The following is a 21,609-nucleotide window of genomic DNA, read 5'->3' on the forward strand; positions in this document are numbered from 1 at the left end:
ACCGATTAAAAAAAATCGATATTTGGTTTGGTTTGGTTTTAAATTTTGAAAACCAATATTATTTGGTTTGATTTTGGTTTTACAAAAAATAAACCACAAAATAACCAAACCGAACCAAGAAATTATATATATAATTTTCATAATTATTTATATTATTCATAATTTATATTTTATTAAATTTTAATTAACTTAAGTCTTTAACTTTACCATTTTCTCAAGCCCCACACTTAAATTTTGGTATATAAGTTTCTTGTACCCCTCCCCTAGGTGGCTCCTTAATTGTTGAGCTTGGAGTTATTTTTTTGCTATAGAGATTTGATCTTTTGATCTTTGGCATATAATAAATTTAGTATTGTTTAACTAAATCACCTTTTTCGTATAATAACTCTAGTATTGCTTAATTGAATCCACAGTAGATTTCTTGTGGATCATGTACTAGGTGTTTGTGTCTATCGGGATGCGGATGACTTCAACAAATTTATTATTTTCAAACCCAAAAAAACCAAAAAAATTGAACCAAACCGAACCAAACCGACAATTTTTTTTTTTGGTATGGCTTGGTTTGGTTAGAAATTTGAAAATCAATTAAATTGATTTGATTTTGATTTTAACCAATAACAGATCCAAATCAAACCATGAACACTCCTAGTTAAGACCAAGCTTAAGTGTCCTTTTATATATTTTGTCTTGTTTATAACAATCGATTAAAAATGTAAAATACTTATCTGCATTTCAAAAGAAAAATGAGTATGTAAAAACGAGTCGATTAAATTGTAAGAATATTTTTCTCATCTTCTAAAATTTAAAAAGCGGTAATAGTTTTTTCAAGAAAAAGGAGACTGAAAAACGGGTAGTGCGACAGATTTAGAGAGCCAAGAGTAACATAGCAAACATATACTGAGAGGAAACTTCATAAAGCTACAATTTTTATACATATCTGATGAGAGAGTGTACAATACAAGAGGATGCCAACTTCTAGGCCAATTAGCAAAACACAACAACATACTCAGTATAATCCCATAAATGGGGTCCGAGGAGGGTAGTGTATACAGACCTTATCCCTATCTTGTGGAAATTGTTTCCGATAGAAGAGTACTTGCCTATAATCCCCAAGTTATATAAGATGACTTTACCAAGTTTTGTTGTCAAAGACCTGTACATTTACAAAGGCAAATCGAGCAGCACTGAGAGTTACAAGTCAATTTACCCACTGTGCCAAAAGCATTTCACCATTATCAAAAAGAACTGACGACTGCTACACACCAACATTATCACTTGTAGAATTGTCTGAAATCAGTTCTTGTTACCTGCAAGAAAATCAAAACACCATCGCTTTTTCAGTTTAAGCACATCAGTGTCTTGCTTCTCCGCTGAGTGTTTAGAAGTTGACGCCATTTTGTTGTCTTCAGGTGCCACAAGCTTGGGAGCCATCTGATTTTCGCAGTTCCCCGGATCTTTGATACTGCACCTGGATACATAAGTTAAACTCAAGCTAATGAACAACTTTATGTCTTTCTTTCCCTCAACTTCAACCCATTTGTCATCAACCCAATCTCTTGAAGTCCTCACGTTCTTCCTTTGGATCTCCAATAATATGTTCTCACCTACTATTGAAATTAAAAAAAAGGCAAAAAAACACCTTGGGGCATCAGTCCATGACCAACATCGATCATTTAAACTTCCAGACAACAAATTAGCCAGAAGCTAGGCCTACAATTTAAATTTTTTTCCACAGCTGAGTTAGAAAGCCAATTTATGACAATGCTGAGCTTAGACATATGATTTCAAGTAAGAATTGAAAATAATTAGAGACTCCAATTTTATCCATTGGCTTTTGAGTTATCCTTACACAGTTTCTATGCATCAACCGATAAGCAAGAATTCTCCTTTTATTTCTTACCAGGGAAGTAAACCGGAAGATGACCGCTTCTACAGACATCAAATCCAGTAACAACACCTTCCCACCACCCGTCAGACCACCAAACATCAACAGCAGATCCTACTTCAAAAGAATAGTCAGAAGAGTCCTCCAGAGGCCGGGGCCGAACTGTTAGGCGTCCTGTGCATCTCATGCCCAATTTATCAGAGCCTGCAACTATGTTGGAAGGAATCCATTCCTATAAAACAAGGAAAGGTGATGAGGAAACAGGGTGAAGGGAGAACGGACAAGTCAATATACGTAAGTAGATCATAAATTACAGTCGCAATGGTTAAGGTACCTCAAGCTTTTCAGGACCATCACAATCCTGGATGCCATCATATTGAACTTTCAGATGTTTTTGTGATACCCGTAAGACCTTACACCTGAACCAGCAGCCTTTCATGCCACTATCGTGGCAAAGAACCTCTAAGTTGTTATCAACTTCAAAAGACAGCTTATTTTGAGGCTCAACAAGTTGAATGCCAACCTTCGGGTAAGTTAGTGGTTTGGATTTTGATATCTGGTTACCAGGAATTGAATTTCTGATACCAGAATGGCTACTCTCATCGACACTTATACTCCCACTAGGTCCTTGCATTGAAGGATCTTGTCGGGTTATATGTTTTGAGACCTCATCAGATATGTGCCCAGCCATTAAAGCACTTCTTCTCTTTTCACTTCTAGGAGTATCTACAAGATAAGGGAAGTAAGATTTACTATAATGTAAAGTAGATGAAAGTTGAGATAAATATAATTTAATAGCATTCTTTCTACAGAGATCCAATTGTATACAACATCAACAACTCAAAAAACATAAGCAACTTTGCAGCTTATACAATAATTTACTGGGGATTCAGCTAAAAATAAGGACGTACAGGGCCTACGATTCCATAGGCGGTTATGGGATAGATCATGTCAGGTGTAATCTCAATCTTTATGAGCACATAAGCTTTAAATCCTTCATGTGCATAGAATAACCATCAAGAAGAACAAAGAATTCACTGCTGAAATATGACAACAGTATTATGACAACATTTACCAAGTACATCAAATCAAAGACTAGTATAAATGATCCCGAGATATAATTATTGGACTTAATTCCAAAAGTTCAGCCGCCTGGCCTAAATTTCTGTAAAGAAAATCTACTCTAAATTCGGCAATTAATTAATTGGGATCTACATGAACATCAAAGCACAACACAGAACATATACACCAATGTCAATTAAAAGCAAAACATACACAGGAAGTTGAAAAATGCATCAACATTAATAAGAGTACAAAACATGCATGATATTAAGGATCACATATAGATGCAAACTGCATACTGCACATTCAACACAATAGATCTTTGCAACATCGAGACATAAAATAAAAATAAAAGAGAAAGGAGTAAGAAGCAAAGGGAAGACTCGTACGGATCAACTAGGTCTATAAAAGATTAGACCCTATTTCGAAATGCAACAGATCACAGCCAGAGAACAGCAAGATCACAATCAGACATTTTGTGACCTCATTATTATTACCTCTATTAGAAGGATGACTTCATTATTCGTTGAATGCTATATCTAACACCCCCATTGCAACAAAAACAACAACTTACCCAGTGTAGTCCCATACCGCCCTTAACTCTACCTCGTAGAGATAGAGAGACTGTTTCCGAGAGACCCTCGGCTCCCTTGCCCCCACCACCCAACTTAAGTGCAAATTAGCCTTCTCTTTCTCCAAGGAAGCATTGCACCTCCAAGATTATTTCCTTGCGTTTAACCCCTTTGTAGCTCAGGATGGAAGTTGAAAAGAGGTGAGACTGTGCCCTTGCATGTTAGAGCAAGGATGCCATCAGCTTTTATGTGAACCCCATACAAAAGACTAATAAATGCTATCAAGAAAAAGAAAGGAGAATAGCATCAACACCATACATTCTTCAGCAATTATCCTTCCTATCAATTAGAGCAAGAAATGATTAAACAAAAGGCCGAGAACTGTAAACCCCCTTTCCCTTTTCTGTCAAAGAGCTAAAATTGACTGTACCAGGAAAAAGATATGACTTTTTTTGTTACTTGATGATACTGAGGAAACCCATAATCTGTATGACTATTTGTCTATTGCCTGGTGAAGAGGAGCCTCTCAACAACAAATTTTAAATAAATAAATATGGAGTTTAAGCGCACTCACTATTACTTGAAATAATTATATAAATATATTACGCTTCTAAATATTATTTTCTTATTTTATATATAATTCAAATCAAAGATAGTAAATCATCTGCTGAATCCACTTCATAAATCGTGTGAGTGAGCTAAGAAATTCATCTTTGATTGAATTCAAATCTTTAATCGTGTCATACATTAAATAAATAAAATTTTATCAACATTATTAAGTAAATATAGATCCAGTTTAAATCAGTAATTAAGTTCAATAAAGGTGTGCTGATATACCAACTTAGTAATAGTTCAAAACAAAATTAATGACATTACAAAAAATACTCTGTGAGGCTCCATTTAAGGTGGTGTGCTTTTCTTGGCTCGAAGGAAGAAATGCTTGCCTCACACCAGTGTTATCAAAGGCACGCTTAAAGCACACTTAAGCCTTGAAGCGAGGCTCAAATGGTGTTGCGCGCTTCGCCTCGCTTAATGTGCGCTTTAGTGTCGTCATCAAGGTTCTAAGACATACTTTTCCTTACTAATGAACCTCTCTGAAGAAATGACACTAAACAATTGATATTTCACTTTATCGTAATTATTTTTAATTTCTTTGTTCATATAATTGTCACTGATGCTTATAAATTATTAGTCTTGGACTAAACATATATAATTGTATTGTTTTCTTCCTTTGCACCTTTTTTCATTAAAGCCCACACTTTATTTGCACTTTGCACTTAAAGCCCCAACCGAGCTTAGAGTTTTTTTGTGTATTTTGCTTTTGATAACACTGCCTCACACAGGATAAACTTCAAAGAAGGGGATTTCAACTGTATTCTAGATGCGTTTTGTGCAGAGCCGCTAGGGAAAATAACAGTCAATTATTCATTCATTATTCAGTTACTGGGAAATTATGGCAACTATTCTTGAACATGTTAGGAATCAGAAGGTCAATGCCAACAAGTGTTGATTTACTGAAATGTTGGAATCAGAATGATGGGGAAGTAGTAAGTTAGAAAAATTGGTGGAAACTTGTCCCTACTTATATATGGTGGACTAATTGGAAGGAGAGGAACTATAGAGCTTTTGAAGACAAATACGATGTGCAGAAAATCAAGATAAGTTGTCTTTTTTTGTTTCATTTTTGGTATAAAGAAAGCTATGTTGAGGAGGCTGAATCACTAGTTGATATGATAGGGCCTTGTGAAGCAGTAGCCTAAGTTTGGTTGGGATTTAGTGTAAATTCCTATGGTGCAACTTTAATATATACTGGTAGCTAATGTTACGACATCATGAGATTGGTCATAACAATTATTCTATATTAAGTTATGTGCTTCAACAATTAAACCGAACAGTTGAAGTCCAAATCACATAGTAATTCAGGCTTTAGGACTCATAATGTTTGAATGAGCCAAAGAAAAAGGCCTCATTCTCAAAACATTATACTAAACCACAAACTTGTGCCCAAAGTACAACAACACACAGGCGACTGTGGTTAGAACAAGGAGCACAAAGTATACTTTCCTTGCAAAAACAAAGCATAGTGAAGTAATTACTTAGGAGATTAAGTTCTCATTTATTCTTCAAACAAGGATTATCCATCTCTGGGATACAAAGAACTACCACCAGCACACCACTCTATGTTAAATCCAGATGCACAACTAAATTGAAAATTCAGCTTGTGCCTGGAAAACTGAAGTCGGGAATAAAAATCCCAAAATAAAAATGGAACTGGAAATACCTTTTCACCTTCTCCCACTGCTCCCTCCCCAAAAAACCCACGGGAGGGAGGCTTCTTTACGGAACCAATAATGGCGACATAATTAGTTTCTTTCATGTCAAAGCATAAGACATGATCTGTAGCCAATGAATAGTTCACAAAATGTGAGACTGGTATTATACCATCAAATCGACAAAGCTAGGACATTCCCAGAACTTGGAACATTGTTGCTTTTAGACATGATCATAAGACATTTGTTGTCTCTAGATTGATCAGGTGTTACAAGCAGCCAATAATCTATGATCAACTTCTTCAGGAAATGCTAAATACTAGAAATGAGAGCATTTGATGTACGTATGTGCCAATAAATACTGCAAATCTCATGTAACTGAAATCTTAGACTGCTACATGATTATACATACCTGGAATAGGTGGTGATTGGTGAAGCTTTGAAATCAAAAACGTCAGCCATTCCACTACCTCTTTTCTTGCACGCCACTTTGTGTCAGAATTTACGGTACTCGTATGCCCAAAAGCACCCAAATAGTCCTCTGAGACAACATATAGTATGTGCCTTGTACTTCTTTCAGTACCCACCACAGCAAGGATTGACTCCCCTGAGGTATCCTTCAAGTAGTAGTGCACAACACAACGGCCCTTCCCCTGAGAAACAACGTGCTCTTCCCACGATATAAATACATGATTATCTGGGTCCATCCTGATGCCACAGAGAAACAGTATGGATTAACGGAAAACAGCCCAGTTATTAAACACCCTCATCCAGAAACCTAAACAAACATTCTAGGTAACAATCATTTTGGTAAAATAACAAGAAGCAGCATAAGTACAAGAAACAACAGATAGTAAAAAAATCGAAGGACAAGAAACAACAGCGGCAATAGTATGACTACTAATTTGAACGGACAGGAAGAGTCACGAGCAAACATAATCCTCCTAAGTTCTGTTACAATGTACGACTTGGTTGAACAAACAGAAATGATTATAACTAAGAACATCAGATACAAAGAAGAGATTTTTCTAACGATTTTGCTCCTGATGACCATATAAACAATGAAAAAACAGCATCAAACCACAAGCCCGAATGAAACACAGACAGAATTTCGCATAATCCAAAGATAAACTAACCTTAATTCCAGAAAACTCTCAATAAAACTCAACTACAAAGAATTTTTTTTTCCAAGAATTACCAACCAAGGACCATATTCACAATGAAAAACAACAATGAAGAACAAACCCCCGTTAAAAACAAAATGGGTTTGCTGATTTCCAAAGATTAACCATGTACAGGATCAAAAACACAGAACATTGAACCAGCATTGAGCAGACATCAAGCGATTAAACTTTCATCAAATAGCTTAGGGTTGGAAAAGAAAACAAGCAGCAAAAAAAGAAAATGGAATTCAAGAAAAACAAGCTAAGCACGTAACTAGTACTGACTGACCTCAAAAATAGCAGAAGTTTGTTGCTTTATGGGGAAACTGAGCTTTGAGAAAAAAGCCAGAGAATGCTAAGTTGTTTTTTTTGTTCTACAAGCAGTGACAGTTAGGGAAAAGGATAGAGTAAAGAGTAAAAGAACAAGAAAAGAAGAAAGAGAGGGGGAGGGGGGAGGGGGGAGAAAAAGCCAAATGCCATTGTTGCCAAGTGCCAACACAAGTAAAAGTTTGAGCTTTGGGTTTTTGTTTGAACTTCTTTGTGACATGTGGGAGCAACAAGAGGGAGAAGCACAAAACTGAAGCTTTTGAGTTTTTGACTTTACACTAAAAAAATTAGTGATACAACAGTATTAGTCACAGAATTTTTTTTCCAAAATTAAACTAAAAAATCCGATCTTGAACTTGTTTCACGCTCATGTTAGGTCGAGGTAGTGTAGAAAAAAAATGTAATGTTCGATCCAATTTATCGTAATTAGTTAACATGTTGGTTAACTGTATTTGAAACACGAAAAAAAATCATTGGCTTATCAAATTATCTATAGGGCCATGAAAAAAATTCAATAAAAAGGTAACAACAAATCCACTATCTGTAATAGAAAACTTCAATTTCAATTTGTTCACAATATAATCATATTTTCTGCGTTAATGAGTATAATAATAATATTTCATTCAGACTAATAATCTCCTCCAGATCGGCCAGGCCGAATGGAAGAAGAATGCACTTTTCCTCTGCTGAGGACTTTCACGAAATGAAAATGGGCGACATTGTTGTATGGTCCACCTTTTAGTAACAAGGTAACAAAAAGTGTACTGAAGCCACAAAATGGGGACAAAATTCATCAATTAGGTGGCAACAAGATTTGTGAGTCTTTGATCTATCAACACCCATTTATTTTTTTAAGGAAAGAGGAAATTGTGCAGCTCAATCAGTATGAGAATAAAGCCAGATTAAGGTATTTATGTAAGCAAGACCTATCTGATCATACTAGTGTGTTTCTGCTGCTGATAAATAGCAGTTTCTTGTAAGCTGTATGACATTTTAAACATGCGATGCAATGCAATTTTGAGCCGAGGGTCTATCGAAACAGGCCCTCTATCCCACAAAGGGGGGGGGGGGTGCGTATACTCCGCTTGTGGGATTGCACTTAAGGCCACCTCACGGCCCAAAAGACCAGTCCTTTATGATATTGCAATTGTAAACAGCTCTAATCAGCAAATATTGAATCAATTAATTCAGTGTCTTAATTATCAAATCCAGCTATAAGGCCGTTCCACAGAACTACAACTGAAGAATAAAAAGTCCATTACTCGTAGCAATCAGTATATAAGACTAGACAAAGAATAATAGGTAAATAAAAATCTCATGGTGTTTCTCTCTGAGAGCATGAAATAAGCAATCTGACAGCTTTAGTAATTGAAAGCAAAAAATCGGAGGTCAAAAGATAAAACTAATAAGAATCAAGTGGTGGTAACTTGAAGGAAAATAAACCAACAATATTTCTCTGTACACTTCATTTGAAATACCAAATGAAACCACACAATAATTTGTTTTTGTTTTTCCAATCCAATGAAATGCCTTGTGTACAAATGCCAAAGAATGTATACCAGACAACACATTCTTAATGCCACAAGGATGTGTATCAGTTTCTCTCCCGAGACCACTTTTCAGCGCGAGAATTTCATTAGTTAGTTGGTAATCATCCAATTCACTACTATATCTGACATCGTGAATAATAAGGATCTTATAGTTGCCACTAGTTGAGTCATAAATCAATCCCAAAATTTCTTTAGGCGAAAACGTGTATGTGGAAGTACTATTGATTCTCTTGTGGAAAGATTCCATAGCAACAGGTTGGGTGTCTCGAAATCCACATAATTATCACAAACCGTGATAATAGTCAAGCCACTGCAAAAACAATTGATACCAAATACCCTGGTTTAGAGTTTGAAGGACAATCAAGTTTCTGTACATCCTCAACCAGTTAAACCAATGATAAAGAACAAGAATTGATTGAAAATATACAATCCTTGTGACGCTTCTGGAAAATAAGAATTTTTTGGGAATTTTGGTCATTCTCAGCATATTTGAGATGCTATATATCTTAAAGTAAGGCTTGAAGATCAATGTTTTCCAAAATTTTGTAACACATTTGAAAAGAAGAAGAGACCGCATAGTTAATTTCCTGAGTATATCAGCAAGTATTTCTTCTGGGAAGTGAAAAACCATGACATAGACAGGACAATAAAGAGTGATCATAGTATCCGAATATTAGACATTTCAACCAAGAGTTTTAAAAAGATAAAACTTTTGATTTCTTCTATCTACTATTTACAAACAATAAATAATAAAATGAAACTTCCAAGTAGAGAAAGGAATAGATGAGCGAAGTACTTTTAAGCATTCCCAACATGTTTTCTGTAATTTGAATTACAAGCCACCCAGTCAAAAGATACAAATAAAATTGCATCCTTAAGAATAACCAACTAAATCTACAAACAAAACAATCGAGATAGTGGAAAAAATGTAAAAGCTTTTTGCCAATATGGAAAGAGTAAAATATATAGTTTGGTGTTTGTTTATAGGCATAATACATAAACATACACTCAAACTTGACCTAAGCTGGCAAGTAAGCACTATACCTTTGAACATGCACATGTAGACACCGCAACTTGTCTCCATAATGGTAGTTGAACAATCCAACTTACAAAATAATCATCTAGACACCTCCAAAATTTATTTTTCACGTCAACGACAAGCGTCTATGAGATACAATGGGGACGAGTTGGAGTGTTTTGTTGCCAATTGAGACCAAGTTAAGGTGCCTAGATGTGCACTCTCAAAGTTGGAGTGCTTAGTTGCTAGTTAAGACCAAGTTTGCGTGTCCGATTATGTATTATGCCTTGTTTATAACAATTGATTAAAGGCATAATACATAAATAGGACCTTAAACTTGGCTTCAAATTTTAAGTTGGACCTTGAACTTTCATAGTGCACAAATAGACACTTTAACTATCCCACGCTTAAACAAAAAAAACACTCGACACCTACAACCTAAATGCGTGTAAGGCAAACGCTGTGACGTGGATTTATTAGCCATTCAATGGCAACCAACTAATTTACACGTAGATTTTAAAATTTAAAAATAAAATAGCCAACTAATTCAACTTTTCACTCACTATTTTCTCAAAATCACAAACCCTAGCTATAATTTATTCGCAAATCAAAGGAAAATTTATTCAAGATTTGTGCTTTCAGTTGATATTCTTGGATGTTTGCCTTTTCCTCTTCATCAATTTAGTCCAAGTATGATTAATTTTTCCTTTTGAAAGTTCATTATTGATAGATTAATTGCAGAATATTTTTGAGACCATGACTATAAATTCGTTCCTTTTTACAACTTTGGTCATATGGGTCATCTTCATTATAGCTCTTTTTCCACAATGACAAAAAAAATTCGAAGTCATTTCCATTAAAAAAGATCAGAAATGGTGAAAAAAAGCTTGAGTATAGAATTAGAAAGAAGAGGAAAAAAATGGGATTTTGATTTGAATAAATAAAGGATATATATATAAAGGGATTCCTTAAGGGAATAAGTGTCATTTCCGCTTTTCTTTTACCGTTGTTGGCTTCGAATTTTACTCCGGACGCGCCTAAATTGCGTCCCGATCACGCATTAGGCCAGGTTGGATTCACGTGTTTTTTTATTAAGAGTGGATAGTTAAAGTGCCTACTTCTGCACTATGAAAGTTGGAGGTCCAACTTAAAATTTCAAGCCAAGTTTAAGGTCCTATTTATGTATTATGCCTTGATTAAAAATGTATCTACATTTTTCAAAAGAAAAAAGAGTAAGTTTTTCAAGAAAAACGAGTCGTTAAATTGTAATAACATTTTGCTCACTTCTTAAATTTAAAAAGTGGTAATAGGCTTTTCAAGAAAAAGGAGACTGAAAAACGGGTGGGGCGACATATTGTGAGAGTCAGAATAACATAGCAAGCATATAGCCAGAGGAATCTTCATAAAGCTAAAAATTCTATACATACTCGATGAGAGAGTGTACAATACAAGAGCATGCCAACTTCTACACGCCAATTTGCAAAACATAAAAAACAAACAAACAAAAAAAAAAAACATACCCAGTATAATCCCATAACTGGAGTCCGAGGAGGGTAGTGTATACGCAGACCTTACCACTATCTTGTGGTGTAGAGAAATAGTTTTCGATAGAAGAGTACTTGCCTAAATCCCTAAGTTCTATAAGATGTCTTTTCCAAGTTTTGTTGTCCAAGACCTATAAATTTACAAACGCAAATCAAGCACAATCGAGAGTTACTTACAGGTCAAAATTTACCCACAGTGCCAAAAGCATTTCACCGCAATCGAAAAGAACTGACAACTGCTATATACCAGCATTATCACTTGCAGATTTGTCTGAAATCAGTTCTTGTTACCTGCAAGAAAATCAATACACCATCGCTTTTTCAGTTTAAGCACATCAGTGTCTTGCTTCTCCGCTGAGTGTTTAGAAGTTGATGCCATTTTGTTGTCTTCAGGTGCCAGAAGCTTGGGAGCCATCTGATTTTCGCAGTTCCCCGGCTCTTTGATACTGCACCTGGATACATAAGTTGAACTCGAGCTTATGAACGACTTTATGTCTTTCTTTCCCGCAACTTCAATCCATTTGTCATCAACCCAGTCTCTTGAAGTCCTCACGTTCTTCCTTTTGATCTCCAATAATATGTTCTCGCCTATTATTGAGATAAACAAAACACATTGGGGCATCAGTCCATGACCAACATCGATCATTTTAACTTCCGGACAACAAATTAGCCAGAAGCTAGGCCTACTATTTAAAACTTTTTCGACTGATGAGTTAGAAAGACAATTTATGACAATGCTGAGCTTAGACATACGAGTTCAAGTAAGAATTGAAAATAATTAGACTCCACTTTCGCATCCATTGGCAGTTGAGTTATCCTTACGCGAAGTTGCTATGCATCAACCGATAAGCAAGAATTCTCCTTTTATTTCTTGTTTTCTATTTCTATTTTAACTTCTTAGTTTTTGGGGACTGTTATTTCTTACCAGGGAAGTAAACCTGAAGATGACTGCTTCCAGAGACATCAAATCCAGCAACAACAACTTCCCACCACCCGTCAGACCACCAAGCATCAACTGCAGCTCCTAGTTCAAAAGTATAGTCAGCAGAATCCTCCAGAGGCCGGGGCCGAACTGCGAGGTGTCTTGTGCATCGCATGCCCAATTTATCAAAGCCTGCAACTTTGTAGGAAGGAATCCATTCCTATAAATCAAGCAAAGGTGATGAAGAAACAGGGTGAAGGGAGAACGGACAAGTCAATATACGTAAGTAGATCATAAGTTATAGTATATAAAATTAAGTCATAGTCGCAGTGGTTAAGGTACCTCGAGCTTTTGAAGACCATCACAATCCTGGATGTCATCATATTGAACTTTCAGACGTTTTTGTGATACCTGTAAGACCTTACACCTGAACCAACAGCCTTTCATGCCACTATCGTGGCAAAGAACCTCTAAGTTGTCACCAACTTCAAAAGACAACTTATATTGAGGCTCAACGAGCTGAATTCCAACTGGTCCTATGTTTGGAACCTTTATTTTTAACTTCAGGTAAGTTGGTGGTTTGGCTTGTGCTATCTGGTTGCCAGGAATTGACTTTCTGATACTTTCCTTGCAAAAACGAAGCATATTGAAGTAATTACCTAGGAGGATAAGTTCTTATTTATTCTTCAAACAAGGATTATCCATTTATGTGATACAAAGAACTACCATCAGTACACCACTCTAGGTAAAATCCAGATGCACAACTAAATTGAAAATTCAGCTTGTGCCTGGAAAACTGAAGTCGGGAACAAAAATCATAAAATAAAAATGGAACTGGAAATAACTTTTCACCATCTCCCACTGCTCCATCCCCAAAAAACCCACTGGAGGGAGCCTTCTTTATGGAAACAATAATCGCGACATAATTTAGTTTCTTTCCTGTCAAAGGGATTTTTCATCTTCAAATTAGATTATCAAAGCACGGTAGCCAATGAATAGTTCACAAAAGGTGAAACTGATATTAACCCATCAAATTGCTAAAGTTTGGACATTCGCAGAACTTGAACATTGTTGCTTTAGATATGATCACAAGACATCTGCCGTCTCTATATTGATCGGGTGTAACCAGCAGCCAATAATCTATGATCAACTTCTTCAGGAAATGCTAAATACTAGAAATGAGAGCATTCTATGTACATGTACACCAATAAATACTTCAAATCTCATGTAACTGAAATCTTAAGACTGCTACATGATTATACCTACCTGGAATAGGTGGTGATTGGTGAAGCTTTGAAATCAAAAACGTCAGCCATTCCACTACCTCTTTTCTTGCACGCCACTTTGTGTCAGAATTTACGGTACTCGTATGCCCAAAAGCACCCAAATAGTCCTCTGAGACAACATATAGTATGTGCCTTGTACTTCTTTCAGTACCCACCACAGCAAGGATTGACTTCCCTGAGGTATCCTTCAAGTAGTAGTGCACAACACAACAGCCCTTCCCCTGAGAAACAACGTGCTCTTCCCACGATATAAATACATGATTATCTGGGTCCATCCTGATGCCACAGAGAAACAGTTTACATTAATCAAAAACAGCCCAGATCTTAAACATAAACAATCATTTTAGGCTAAAGAATCATGAGCAAATATAAGCCTCCTAAGTTCTGTTACAATTTAGGACCCGGTCGAACAAACAGAAATGATTGTAGCTAAGAACATCAGATACAAAGAACAGATTTTTCAAACAATTAGCTACTGATGATCATATAAACATTGAAAAAACAGCATCAAACCACAACCCCAAATGAAACACAGACAAATTTTGCTTAATCCAAAGATAAACTAACCTTAATTCCAGAAAACACTCAATACAACTCAGCTACAAAGTACAGATATTGTTTTTCAAGAATTACCAACCAAGGACCAAATTCACAATGAAAAACAACAATGAAGCCCAAACCCACGTGAAAAACGAAATGGGTCTTGCTGATTTTCAAATATTAACCATGTACAAGAACAAAAACACATAACATCGAACCAGCACTGAGAAGACAGCAGGTGATCACACTTACAACAAATAGCTTAGGGTTGGAAAAGGAAACAAGCAGCAAAAAGAATCCGGAATTCAAGAAAAACAAGCTAATCATGTAACTAGTACTAACTTACCTCAAAAATAGCAAAAGTTTGTTTCTTTATGGAGAAACTGAGCTTGAGAAAAAAGCCAGATAATGCTGAGTTGGGTTTTTTGTTCTACAAGCAGTGACAGTTGGGGAAAAGGACAAGAAAAGAAGAAAAGAAGTGGGGAGGAAAAGACAAATGCCATTGTTGCCAACACAAGCAAACGGTTGTGCTTTGAGTTTTTGTTTGAACTTCTTTGTGACATGTGGGAGCAGCAAGAGGGAGAAACACAAAACTGAAGCTTTTGAGTTTTGGTCTTTACACTAACAAAAGTAGTGTTGCAATAGTATTAGTCATAGATACTTTATTCAAAAATTATGAAATCCAATCTTGAATCCGTTTCACGCTCATGGTCAAGTCGAGGTAGTGAGAAAAAAAAAACTGCACAATTTGGTCCAATTTATCATAATCGATTAGTTAACATGTTGATGACTGTATTCTGAAACACGGAAAAATATCATTGGCTTATCAAATCACTTATAGAGCAGTGAAAATAATTCAACAAAAGACAAACAAATCCACTATCCGTAATAGAAAACTTCAATTTGTTCACAATATTAATCATATTTTCTGTGCTAACGAGGAATATAATAATATTTCATTTGGACTAATAAACACTACGTGAATCTCTTCCGGAATGGCCAGGTCGAACAGAAGCAGATTGCGCCTTTCCGCTGCCGAGGACCTTCATGAAATGAAAACGGGCAACATCGCCGTATGCACCACCTTTTAGTAACAAGGTAACATCAAGTGTGCTGAAGCAACAAAACAGGGACAAAACTCATTGATTAGGTGGTAACAAGATTTGTGAGTCTTTGATCTATCAACACCCATTTCTTTTTTAAGCAAAGAGGAAATTGTGCAGCTCAATCAGTACGAGAATAAAGCCAAATTAAGGTATTTATGGAAGCAAAGAACTATCTGATCGTACTAGTGTGTTTCTGCTGCTGATAAACTGTTAAAAAACATTTTGCTCATCTTCTAAAATAAAAAAAAACTGGTAATAGATTTTCAAGAAAAAGGAGTCCGAAAAACGGGCGAGGCAACATTTTTGGAGAGTCAGAGTAACATAGCAAACACATACTCAGAGGAAACTTCATAAAGTTACAACTTTTATACATAACTTATAAGAGAGTGTACAATACAAGAAAATGCCAACTTCTTGTCCAATTTGTAAAACACATACATATACAAACCAAAAGAGTGCGCTCGGATGGTAAGCACCCTCCATTTCCAACCCTGAGGTTGTAAGTTCTAGTCACTAAAGGAGCGAAAAGATGGGCGCTCCTAGGGAGGGGTAAAAAAAAAAGAGTGCTTGCCTATAGCTCTTTAAGATACCTTTTCCATGTATTTTTTGTCAAAGACCTACACATTTACAAAGCCAAATCGAGCACCGCTGAGAGTTACTTACAAGTTAAACTATACCCACAGTGCCAAAAGTATTTCACCATTACTGGAAAGAACTGACGAGTGCTAGATGATAGCATTATCACTTGTAGAATTGTCTGAAATCAGTTCTTGTTACCTGCAAGAAAATCATTACACCATCGCCTTTTCAGTTTAAGCACATCAGTGTCTTGCTTCTCCGCTGAGTGTTTAGAAGTTGAAGCCATTTTGTTGTCTTCAGGGGCCACAAGCTTGGGAGCCATCTGATTTTCGCAGTTCCCTGGCTCTTTGATACTGCACCTGGATACATAGGTTAAACTCGAGCTTATGAACGACTTTATGTCTTTCTTTCCCTCAACTTCAACCCATTTGTCATCAACCCAGTCTCTTGAAGTCCTCACGTTATTCCTTTGGATCTCCAATAATATGTTCTCGCCTATTATTGGGATAAAAAAACACATTGGGGCATCAGTCCATGACCAACATCAATCATTTAAAGTTCCAGACAACAAATTATCCAGAAGCTAGGCCTACTATTTAAAACTTTTTCCACTGATGAGTTAGAAAGACAATTTATGACAATGCTGAGCTTAGACATACGAGTTCAAGTAAGAATTGAAAATAATTCGAGACTCCAATTTTGCATCCATTGGCAGCTGAGTTATCCTTACGCAAAGTTGCTATGCATCAACCGATAAGCAAGAATTCTCCTTTTATTTCATGTTTTCCATTTCTATTTTAACTTTTTAGTTTTGGGGACAGTTATTTCTTACCAGGGAAGTAAACCTGAAGATGACTGCTTCCAGAGACATCAAATCCAGCAACAACACCTTCCCACCACCCGTCAGACCACCAAGCATCAACTGCAGCTCCTAGTTCAAAAGAATAGTCAGCAGAATCCTCCAGAGGCCGGGGACGAACTGCGAGGCGTCTTGTGCATCTCATGCCCAATTTATCAGAGCCTGCAACTTTGTAGGAAGGAATCCATTCCTATAAAATCAAGCAAAGGTGATGAGGAAACAAGGTGAAGGGAGAACGGACAAGTCAATATACGTAAGTAGATCATAAGTTATAGTATATAAAATTAAGTTATAGTCGCAGTGGATAAGGTACCTCAAGCTTTTCAAGACCATCACAATCCTGGACGTCATCATATTGAACTTTCAGGCGTTTTTGTGATACATGCAAGACTTTACACCTGAACCAGCAGCCTTTCATGCCACTATCGTGGCAAAGAACCTCTACGTTGTCACCAACTTCAAAAGACCGCATATATTGAGGCTCAACAAGCTGAATTCCTACTGGTCCTATGTTTGGAAATTTTATTTTTAACTTCGGGTAAGTTGGTGGTTTGGCTTGTGCTATCTGGTTACCAGGAATTGACTTTCTGATACCAGAATGGTCACTCTCACCGACGCTTCTACTCCCCCTAGGTCCTTGCGTTGAAGGATCTTCTCGGGTTATATTTTGTGAGACCTCATCAGATATGTGACCAGCCATCAAAGCACTCCTTCTAGTTTCTCTTCTCGGGGTATCTACAAGATAAGGGAAGTCTAAATTACTATAATGTGAAGTAGATTAAAGTTAAGATAAAAATAATTTATTACTAGGCTTAGCATTCTTTCTACAGAGATCCAATTTTATACAGCATCAACAACTCAAAATTCATAAGCAACTTTGCAACGTATACTGAAATTTACTGGGGATTCAGCTTAAAACAAGGACGTTCAAGGCCTACAATTCCATAGTCGGCTATGGGATAGATCATCTATCAGGTGTAATCTTAATCTTTATGAGCACATAAACTTTAAATTCTTCATGTGCATATAACCATCGAGAAGAACAAAGAATTCATTGCTGAAATATGGCAACAATATTATGACAACATTTACCAAGTACATCAAACCAAAAACTAGGATTTAATTCAAAAAAGTTCAGCCGCCTGGTCTACAGTTCTTTAAAGAAAATCTTCTTTAAAATTGGCTAGTAATTAATTGGAATCTACATGGTCATAAAAAAAATTGGGATCTACATGAACATGAAAGCACAACACAAAACATATACACCAATGTCAATTAAAAGCAAAGCATACAGAGGAAGTTGAAAAATGCATCAACACTAATAAGATTACCAAATATGCATGATATTAAGGATCACATATAGATGCATAAAAGGAAAAATGAAAAAGGGAAGAAAAAGATAAGAGGAAGATCCAAACTGCATACTACACATTCAACACAATAGATCTTTAAAATATCGAGATATAAAATAAATTGTTCAAGTGAAATTCTATATGGCGTAAGAAGCAAAGGGAAGACTCATTATTATTACCTATTTAAGAAGGATGACTTCATTATTCGTTGAATGCTATATAAAACACCCTCATTGCATCAACAACAACATACCAGTGTAAACTCACACCGTCCTTAACTCTACCTCGTAGAGATAGAGAGACTGTTTTTAATAGACCCTCAACTCCCTTGCCCCCACCACCCAACTTAAGGGCCAATCGACCTTCTCTTTCCCCAAGGAAGTGCACCTCAAGGATCATTTTCTGGCATTTAACCCCTTTCTCGTTCACGATGGAAGTTGAAAAGAGGTGAGATTGCGCCCTTGCACGTTAGAGCAAGGATGCCATCAACTTTTATGTGATACCCACACAAAAGACTTATAAATGCTATCAAGAAAATGAAAGGAGAATAGCATCAACACCATATATTCTTCATCGGTTATCTCGCCAATTAACTAGAGCAAGAATTGAATAAACAAAAGGCCAAGAACTGTAAACCCCCTTTCCCTTTTATGTCAAAGAGCTAAAATCGATTGTATCAAGAAAAAGAAAGATATACATTCTAGACTTTTATCAGGGAAAAACAAGGATGGCATAGTGTAGTAGGAAACTCTTATCTCGATTTCTTTTTTAACCTTTTTCAATTGTTAAATGCAAACTTTTACCTGGATCTCTCCTCAAACACTATTAAAATTGAATATAGAGGAAAGATGGACTCAGAAGGTTAGATACACCATCGAGATTACTAAGATACTAAGTAATGGTTGTATTTATTTTGGGTCTACCACAAGTGCAGTCAAACACATGGAAGTGGGCATTTTTGTATAACACAATGCGGTGGCCATTCTGGTAATACACAGTCCCACCCTTAATAGTACTCAAATTCTTTTTATCAGGTAAATATTCAAGTAATCTAATACTTCAATGGAAAACATTTTCCATCATACCGCACACAACCTTAAGGTAGAAGCATTGGTAGGAAGATAGATATTCATCAAAAAAGTAAAAGGCAATGCTAGCGCCTAAACTAATTAAGAGGTTGAAGCTTCCACTTTAGCTATTCTTTCAAACATTGTCCCGTCCAAGTCTTTTAGGGCATGTTTGGCTATGAATAATTTTCACTTTTTCTTGGAATTGTATTTTGGAATCATGTTTGGACATAGAATTGTTAGAATATACATGTTTTCACATTTTCACTATAAAACACTCATAAAAATTCAACATTTCCAAGTTGTATTCACGTCCAAATACAACTTTAGTTTCCAATTACCACTTTTCAACTTTTTTTCAAATACTACTTATTTTTTACGAATTTCACATTTTTATGTCCAAACGTCTACTAAAATAGCACAAGCCCTTCTAGTATCTAAGTACCAATGGAAACTCCCTCCAAGGGCGGAATTAAAGTTTTGGTTACAGGTTTGGCCGAACCCAATAGCTTTGGTCCAAACCCTAGATTAGCGTTAAAATATTCATTACTATGTACAAATTATTAATTTAGAAACCAATAACTTGGAAGGACTAGAATCCCGAGCCCACAAACTTAAAATCATGGCTCTGCCTCGGAGTTTCCCTCTCCCCCCACAATAAAAGCTCACGGACATTGGCAAGTCGATAAGATGAACTAGAGATAAGACCATGTTTTGTGGACTTACCCCCCTTTTGTTATGCTTCTTCTCGAAGAAAAGAAGGAAATGACCTAGTTGAATCAGCTATATGAATACTATATATCAATTCACCTCAATACAGACCTGAATCCAATATTCAAAGGATTCATTTGGGATGAGTTTCAAAACTGGTCCTCCACCTAGTAAAACCCTCTTTGGATCTTCTTTATTATCCGGGTTTGGAACTGGAGATGTATGGAAAATTCACATACACAGAGATCCTACACAATTTTAATAGATTCATAATATTGCAAATTAAAAATAGTATCTTTTCCCTATAGGATCTTTACCGTTTATACTATAGCTTTCTATAAATTGCAGCCCAAAACCTAGACATAAGGAGCTTCTTAATCATGAGAACAAACCAAATTGTGCAGCATGAAGTAAAATTGTCGTAGATCTACTTAAAATAGATCACGTAAAACTTCTTTAAATTATTTAAGATAAAAAATATGTTAATTCACTAAAAAAGGAATTTCTCTCATGATGTTAATGACATCAAAAGAAAAAGAGTTTCCTAGTGAGGAGCCAATTTCACAGTGATTAAAATATGATTCAAAACTTAAAATGTAAGGATGCACAAATTTTTATGTTGGCTATTATAAATGAATAATAACAAAACCAATAGAACGATAAGAATTGCACTCCAACTTCTAAGTGGTTCGGACTTGCGTGCAGCTGTTCGATACAGGTGCGGATCTAGAGGTCGGATCCTTCATGGTCTAAATTTTAAAATTCAAGGGTATGGATCTATGTACAGATACGGGTGTGGGGATTTGGCTAAAATAATTCAAATATCTAAAAGTAGAGTTTTAGATTCAAATTATGAGACATTACGTGCAAATCTTACAAGGTGCTATGAGGAAAACTTACTGATCAAAAGGGAGAATTCTAGGAGGAGATACAAGGAAAAAGAACTAACATAGAAATTTCTATATACAAGGCACTCATTTTATTCAATTTCACCTTAGTTTTTCCCGAATTTCTCCATTGATTTTGGTCAAAGTATCCAAAATTAGTTGACCAGTATGGACCTCATACCCACACCTTATGTTGCTTGGACTCCTCAAAAATGTCAATGGGTACATGTTGGATTCTCCAAAAGCAGTGTATTTTTGAAGAATCTGACAAGGGTGCAACATTAAAAGTGGAGTCTCCGCAACTTAGCCCACACCCATATCATCTCAACATGGATGCAACACCAAAAATGAAGAGTCCAAGCAGTTAAGTCCAACATGCATATTGATTTATAAAATGGATAAAAGTCAAAATGGCCCTTAAACTATGTGAACTTGAAAAAAAATGCCCTCAGTTAATAGTTTAGTATAAAAATGTCCCTACAGTCGAGAGTTTGGTTCATAAATGCCCCTATTATTACTAAATCCAGTATGGATCCCACACCCATGCCGTGTTGACACGGGTGCTGCACCAAAAGTGAAGAGCGAGCAACTTAGTCCACCATGCATTGTGATTTATTTAATGATATGTTTATATTTTTGAACATCGTGTTAAAATTCGTAACAATCACTTGATGGGGACCTCTTATGAGCTCAAATCAATTAATGACATGAAGGTAGTAACTTAAGCCAAAATTGAAGCAAAACAAGTAATGATGCAAATTATCTTCCCTTGTACAATTTAGAATAAGAGCACATCCGATCTTGGTCCCTATGTTGTGTAATGTGATAGGTAGTAATATATCTTGGCACTCTAAGTTCAAAAATTGGTGTACTGGATCCAAGAGCAATTGCTTCTAATCCAACTGATTA

General features: G+C 36.1%; 2 protein-coding genes across 6 annotated transcripts in view; both read right to left on the reverse strand.

The window, feature by feature from the left end:
- Positions 1–909: 909 nt before the first annotated feature.
- On the reverse strand, positions 910–11,771 carry LOC129901224 (uncharacterized). Of its 3 annotated transcripts, XM_055976360.1 has the most exons (6): positions 11,569–11,724; positions 6,202–6,497; positions 2,220–2,611; positions 1,901–2,117; positions 1,308–1,607; positions 910–1,153 (listed from the first exon to the last, which is right to left on the reverse strand). In XM_055976360.1, exons 1-6 carry the CDS (start codon positions 11,598–11,600, stop codon positions 1,146–1,148), a joined length of 1,245 nt encoding a protein of 414 aa, XP_055832335.1. In that variant the 5' UTR covers positions 11,601–11,724; the 3' UTR covers positions 910–1,145. The 3 variants fall into 3 exon arrangements, with proteins under 3 accessions (XP_055832335.1, XP_055832342.1, XP_055832326.1); XM_055976367.1 differs by having other exon boundaries at positions 910–1,607; positions 11,683–11,771; XM_055976351.1 differs by having other exon boundaries at positions 910–1,607.
- Positions 11,772–12,846: 1,075 nt separating this feature from the next.
- The window catches only part of LOC129901202 (uncharacterized), a 34,775-nt gene continuing 26,012 nt past the window's right edge, over positions 12,847–21,609 (reverse strand). For all 3 annotated transcript variants that reach the window (XM_055976336.1, XM_055976329.1, XM_055976343.1), the window contains exons 8-12: positions 16,997–17,418; positions 16,657–16,873; positions 16,023–16,319; positions 13,580–13,875; positions 12,847–12,940 (exon numbers count right to left, since the gene is read on the reverse strand). In XM_055976336.1, the coding sequence (XP_055832311.1) occupies positions 13,787–13,875; positions 16,023–16,319; positions 16,657–16,873; positions 16,997–17,418 (1,025 nt within the window). In that variant the 3' untranslated portion in view covers positions 12,847–12,940; positions 13,580–13,786. The remainder of the gene's footprint in view (positions 12,941–13,579; positions 13,876–16,022; positions 16,320–16,656; positions 16,874–16,996; positions 17,419–21,609) is intronic.

This window comes from Solanum dulcamara, chromosome 1 (genome assembly GCF_947179165.1).
Source record: "Solanum dulcamara chromosome 1, daSolDulc1.2, whole genome shotgun sequence".
Lineage (NCBI taxonomy): Eukaryota > Viridiplantae > Streptophyta > Magnoliopsida > Solanales > Solanaceae > Solanum > Solanum dulcamara.